The 6,813-nt window shown below is 36.9% G+C and overlaps 1 protein-coding gene and 2 pseudogenes across 1 annotated transcript in view; all 3 read left to right on the forward strand.

The window, feature by feature from the left end:
* The window catches only part of LOC104714003 (putative exosome complex component rrp40), a 2,438-nt gene extending 431 nt beyond the window's left edge, over positions 1-2,007 (forward strand). Inside the window, exons 2-9 of the mRNA XM_010431227.2 lie at positions 89-163; positions 308-394; positions 566-622; positions 909-1,001; positions 1,244-1,316; positions 1,409-1,484; positions 1,569-1,659; positions 1,745-2,007. Of these exons, the coding sequence (XP_010429529.1) occupies positions 89-163; positions 308-394; positions 566-622; positions 909-1,001; positions 1,244-1,316; positions 1,409-1,484; positions 1,569-1,659; positions 1,745-1,867 (675 nt within the window). The 3' untranslated portion in view covers positions 1,868-2,007. The remainder of the gene's footprint in view (positions 1-88; positions 164-307; positions 395-565; positions 623-908; positions 1,002-1,243; positions 1,317-1,408; positions 1,485-1,568; positions 1,660-1,744) is intronic.
* Positions 2,713-4,732, forward strand: LOC104714004 (annotated as a pseudogene).
* The window catches only part of LOC104715954, a 2,467-nt pseudogene continuing 1,953 nt past the window's right edge, over positions 6,300-6,813 (forward strand).

Genomic DNA, 6,813 nt, shown 5'->3' on the forward strand with positions numbered 1-6,813 from the left:
AAAAAAAAAAAAAAAAAAAAATCTCCGCTTCTTTAATTATCCTTTTAGATTGAAAAGAAAAGATTAACTCTTTTGAGATGGGTTTCAGGTTCCAGGTGATGTTGTTCTTGATTTGTCAAACATGACCAACCAAACAATCAAGCTCGGCAGTGGTCTCCGTCAGGTTTCTCAAATCAAATCTTCAGACTTTTGCTTTAGAGTTTGACAGCTTTGGTTTTTCCCAATTCTGCTTGAATTTTGGATCTAACATTGTTTGTTTACTTAGTTGAGGCTATAAAAGATTTGACATATGATTTTTGTTTTTCAGGACAATGATGCGATATCTGCTATGAGAGCTGGGAAGTTGAGGTACACTAAGCCAAATAAGTATTGGGTTGAAAGTTCTCATAAAAGGGTGAGAACAACAGAGCTCTGAAACTAGTTTCTTGCTTATTGATTTTTGTGGAGTTTCTTGCTTATTGATAGCTACTGGTTCTACTTGTTATTGATATTTGGATTGTTTTCAATCAATTATTCATTGTTACTTTTTTGACTTAGCTATTATTTTATTTTTTTTTTTTTGCAGTATATACCACGCCCTGAGGATGCAGTTCTTGGCATTGTGGTAGATTCTAAATCAGATGTAAGTACTCTGTATACAGTTTTATATCTTGGAAACATCATTTACAGAGAATGTTGATCTCTGTTTCGCTCTATTATTTGTTTTCAAAGACTTCAATCATTGTTTCTCTGAAGAGCATCAGCGCCAAGAGTAGGTGGTAAAAGTGTTTGTTAGTTAAGCCTGGATGGGTTAATGTTGAGACCATGGACGATATAGTTTAGATCAGATAGTTTATCTAGGGTGTTGTTGCCCTTAGTTTTATCAACTAAAGTTTTGTTGATCTTCTTGACTCTTGTTTTTTTTGCAGAATTTTTGGGTAGATATTAAAGGACCCCAATTGGCTCTTCTGCCCGTGCTAGCATTTGAAGGAGGAACAAGGAGAAATATACCCAAGTTTGAGGCAAGTACCTTCTGAATATGTTTGTTCAATCTGAAACATCCGTCAGAATAGTCTCTAGCTGGTAGCTGCATTCAGTTGCTTGAGATGCTAGAATGGCCTTTACAGTATCTTGGAAATACGTTTGATTGTGCGTGTCATATTGAAAGGATTCAGTACTTCATTTGGTTTGTTTATACGCATAACAGGCAGTTTAACTTTTGTCTGGCGTGTTTTTGGGGAGTTTTAACAACTTGTTGAAACAGGTAGGCACACTGCTTTATGTTCGGATTGTGAAGACAAACACAGGAATGAACCCGGAGCTGTCATGTACCGACGGTAAGTCCATGCATTCTGTTTTCTTACGAAGCTTTAAAAGTTCAACGCATTAATGTTTAAACTAAGAAATTGCTTGTTGGAAAATGTAATAGCAAGTGGAAAGGCTGCAGGATTTGGTCCCTTAAAAGATGGTTTCATGTTTGAAACTTCCACTGGTCTATCAAGAATGTGAGTTTCTTCTTAGTCTTCTTCCCTTATAAATAGCTATCTCTATATCCTACCTCTTCTTGAATCACTTATTGTCCTTATTAGGTTATTGAGTTCACCAACTTGCCCAGTCCTCGAAGCTCTTGGGAAGAAACTCTCTTTTGAGACTGCATTTGGCTTAAATGGGAGAGCCTGGGTAAGAATAACAGCGATAGCTTCCCATGATTCCAAACAATGTAACGGGAAACCGCATGGTTTAATATCGTTTTGTCTGGTTTCAGGTGCATGCGGCTGCTCCTCGTGTAGTGATTATCGTCGCCAATGCGTTGATGAATTCTGAAACTTTAAGTGGGACACAGCAGAGAATCATGGTAGAGAAATTGCTCGAGAAAATTTCAGAGTGAAAAGAGCGTGTTGTATGCTTTACATTTTATCTCTTCAGTATAAAAAAGATACATTTTGATTCCCATCTCTGTTTTTTTAGTATTTAGGCAGAGACATGTATCAGCTCCTTCGAGTCAGATTCAAAATTCTATTTCAAATAGCCAAGGTTCCTTACACAAAGGTCCGTAGATCGGTTCGCCTCAACTTCCACTCAAGTGAGATCAGGGTCCATATTGTGGAACCATGATCCCTTGTAGTGAAGTGGCTTACCAGTCTACCTCATGCCTTCCTCCGCAGTCAATGAGGGCGAAAGTCGTAAAAACGAGGCCTTTTATACTTTTTAAAGTTCTCTCTTTATATCAACAGTTTAGAGACACAAATATTTCAACAAAGGCAATAGACTCTATGAAGCGACACGAATTAACTTCCAAACCGGATGATCATCATAGAATTAACTTCCTATAACTACATACCAGTTTACTAAACCGATTCCATATGCTGCCAAGTGCCAATTCATGAATACAAACCAATCATCCGGTTAGTTGCCAATAGTTATACTGTACTATCAAAGAAAACATTAGTGTTTGTTCAAGGCGGGATTCGTCTAATCATAAGTTAACGTCAAAAGTATCATTAAATGGCATATTAAGGGGGATTCCGTATCTTTTAGGAAAATCAATCGATAACAAACCAAAAACGTTTACACACATTACGGTGCTTTAATAACCAAAGCAATTAATTAGAAATTTATTAGGCAGCTTCTCAAGGACGCTTTAGTACTACTAGTCTAGTACTTCCTCTATATACTGTATTAGTCTTCACATTTGCACGAGAAAAGTGAAAACGACTTGAAAACCAAACAGACATGGAGAGACACGATCAACAAGACTCGAGTTCTAAAAAAAGGCGTGTAGATTCTGAGATAACCGGAGATTTCTCAAACCCTAACGGCGAGGGTCCTTCTGCCGCGGCTGCTAAATTTTTGGAAAACGTCTGGTACAGATTGTACATCAAGGGTTTGGTGAGTGATGATGAGACAGTGGTGGACGGTAAGGAAAAGACCGTGAAGGTGGCTGGATTTGGAGTTGCGATTTGCGATGAGATGGATAATTTGCTGTATGAGATTAAAGAATCACTTAGCGACTCTCAGATTAGCCGCAGAGGAGTAGAGATCATGGGACTGATCCGTGGCTTAAGTGAATCCTACGATTTGGGGATTAGAAACGTTGTGGTTTATTGTGATGACCAGTGGATTTACCAATCGGTTAGTGTTTCTCTTTTTTGTTATTATTGCATTGGTTTAGTTAATATGAATCATTTAGGTTATAATAGTGTTGAATGAGTATTGGTTGTTGCTATTGTATGTTACAATACTATTTATTTATTTCTTTTGTTTGGTAGTGTTACTTTGAAGTTGCACTCGAAACATAAGTTGACATATCTAGTTCTGTGAGTGATCAAATTGATATATACGATGATTATTTTGATTGTGTTATCCGTTGTTGTAGATAATTGGTAGAGCGAAGTCTAAGAAGAAGATTGACCATCTTGTTGAAGAGGCTCAAAGCATTCTAGAAAAAATGGATTGTAGTGACGCTGTTTTGGTTGCTCGAAACGATGTTAAGTTTGCCTTTAGACTTGCAAGAGAGGCCATAGTTGCTCAAAGCAGCAGCGTTGATGTGAAGGAAAAACAAGGAGAAGTTTGTGTCATTTGTCTTGAAGAAACCGATGAGGAGCGCATGTTCTTTACCGACAAGTGCTCTCACCGTTATTGTTTTTCTTGTGTGAAACAGCATGTGGAAGTGAAGCTGCTTAGCGGAATTGTGCCCACATGCCTTGACTATGGATGCAAGTTTGAGCTCACCCTTGAAAGCTGTAGCAAGGTTTTTGACCTCAAAGCTGATTGACATGTGGAAACATAAGATGAAAGAGGACTCTATTCCCGCAGCAGAGAGAATCTATTGCCCATATCCAAGCTGCTCAATGCTGATGTCTAGAACCGAGCTTTCTAGTGAAGTTGAGCAATCCAATGTTAAGTCATGTGTCAAATGTTGTGGACTCTTCTGCGTTGAGTGCAAAGTGCCATCGCATACTGGTTTGTCGTGTGATGATTACACAAAACTTCACCCTGACCCTTTAGTCGATGACTTGAAGCTAAAGTCTCTGGCAAACGACAACATGTGGCGTCAATGTGTCAAGTGTAGGCACATGATTGAACTTTCCGATGGCTGCAACCACATGACTTGCAGGTATATATATATATATATATATATATCTATATATTACTCGATTACGCTACTATATTTGTATACTTCTATTTCATAATGTTTTCTTTGTGCGTGCATTGTGTAGATGTGGATATGAGTTTTGTTACCATTGTGGGATTGAATGGAAGAAGGAACAACAGACTTGCCCGTCCGGTTGCCTCGCTACAGGTCATGGGTATGCTGATGAAGACGACGATGATGATACTGACTCGTCACATTCTTGTGAAGAGGATATGTGTGAGTGCTATTACGATGAAGATGGTGTCCGTTGGCGTGACTTTGAAGATTTTGTGGATCACCTAACCGCACAGTGATGTTTTGCACTCTTATTTAGCTCACTTTCGATATTCCTTAAGTCCTCACTGTCACTGCAGCATTGTTGTTATTTGACTAATGTTTTGGTTGTTTTGCAGCTACGACGCGCCGCAGCAGCTGATGATTGATGTGGATTTGGTATGTGAGTATCCTTCTCCTGAGGAGATTTTTATTGAAGAAGGCAATGGTGATGGAAATGGAAATGATGACAATTGGGACGACTACAACAACTACGGTGGTTTACCTGATTTTGGCGGTGGAGGCTTTGATGAGGACTTTTACAGAGATTATTATACTCTTTAATTTCTGTTTGGATCATCAACACAAAGATTAGACTTTGTTTTTGGAACACTTTTTATTATTTTCTTTGGCACTACTCTTCTTTCTTTATGACCTTTTGAGAATTTTTTAAGGACACTGTAGTGGTGTATTTCTTTTAGTTCTTTGGGCGGGCTTTCTTAATTTACAATAATGACTTATAATTTTATAAAACTCAATTTTCTAATATCGTACAAAAAAGCTAAAGCTCAAAACTGAAGACTTTGGATTAGCCATGTCTCAACCGCAATGGCAGGGTTTTTATTCTGATAGTACGTCACTAGCTAGGTTTTTTATTTTTATTTTTACCAAAAATACCAATACAAAACTTTTTAGTGTAAAAATACTACTACAAATCTTTTAATTCTAAAAATAAATTTGAATTTAAGGTTAAGTTTTAAAGGTTTAAGTTTAGTTTTAGTTTTGTGCTATTCTCCTACGTACATCCCTTGAAGCGTGTTGTTTTCTTAACATTATCTCTACTTTATGAATGAAAATATTTTGATTCTCATCTCGTTCGAGGGATGGCGCTTGGGAGGAACCATTGCAAATCAGATGAATACCACATTATTCGGTTTTTATTTTTGTCATATCTATTTTGTTAAATCGCTAGCTTAAAATCTTCAAACACAACTAGCCACACAATTTCCTTATTTTGGTCAAAACACAAGCTTGAAATTAAGTTGAAATCTTCAAAAGCCAAAGCTAGCTTTACAGTTCAAGTACCCTCTTCAGGTTGATTCCTAGAAGCTATTCCTGTCTCTAGGATTCTCACTTTTGTATCAACAGTAGAATATACTTCTCTTCGCAAATGTCCCTTTTGTAGACAAAGGCAAGTGACTTTGTGGAGAGACACGGAATCATGTTAGTTTTTCTTTTTCATGAGAAATAACTTAACCCGGTTCAGTATATACCAAATAATCAAAGCAAACCGACTATAAAACCAGCACTATCCGATCACCCCATTAGTTGCCAATAATTACTATATCAACTTATTAATCAAGTTGTGAATCTGATGATAAGTTTACATTTTTATTTTATTTTTTGCTAAGTTTACATTAAAAATATCATAAATGCATATTTAATGGAAATTTACAATTTACGGGAAAACCAATCGACTAAACCAAAACGGTTACAGAAATCCCGGTGCTTTTATTATAACAAGCAATTAATTAGAAGTTTAATTGACAACTTCTCAAGCANAAGCAAGTTTTTTTTTTTTTTTTTTTTGTTTGTGAAAAATCGAAAATTATACTCAAGCAAGCTTTAGTAGTAGTCCCTCTCTCTTCTAATTCTTCCTCTATGTATATATATATAAGTTTTCATAAATTCACGAGAAATCAACTTGAAAAAAAACTAAACAGACATGGAGAGACACGATCATCAAGACTTGAGTTCTTCTAAAAGACGGCGATTAGATTCCACGACAACCGGAGATTTCCCAAACCCTAAAGATGAGGGTTCTACTTCTGCGGCGGCAAATTTTTCGGAAAATGTCACCTACAGATTGTACATCAAGGGTTTGGTGTGTGATGAGACGAAGGCTGCTGGATTTGGAGTTGCGATTTGCGATGAGAAGGATAATTTGTTGTATGAGATTAAGGAATCACTTAGCGACTCTGATATTACCCGCGAAGCTGTAGAGGTCATGGCACTGATTCGTGGGTTAAGTGAATCTTTCGACTTGGGGATTAGAAACGTCGTGACTTATTGCGATGACTATTGGATTTACCAATCAGTAAGTGTTTTCTCTTCTTAGTTATTGCTTTGGTTTAGTTAATTGTGTCGAATGTGTATAGGCTTAGGCTATATATATTGTTTTGCCTATAGCTATAGTGGCATGTTACAATATATATTGTCTATATGGTAACATATCTAGTTCTTTGGGTGATCAAATTGTTTTGTTTGTGTTGTTTATATGTATGATATATATATAACGTACGTAAGCTTTTACAAAGGTCTTGATTATTGTAGAATCTCATAAGATGATGATATAATTAATGTCTTAATTAGTTTAAGGCAGTGTTCTAAAATGCGGCCTACGCGGGTGCCTAGGCGGCGGTTAT

Source organism: Camelina sativa, chromosome 9, assembly GCF_000633955.1.
Source record: "Camelina sativa cultivar DH55 chromosome 9, Cs, whole genome shotgun sequence".
In the NCBI taxonomy this organism is placed as follows: Eukaryota; Viridiplantae; Streptophyta; class Magnoliopsida; order Brassicales; family Brassicaceae; genus Camelina; species Camelina sativa.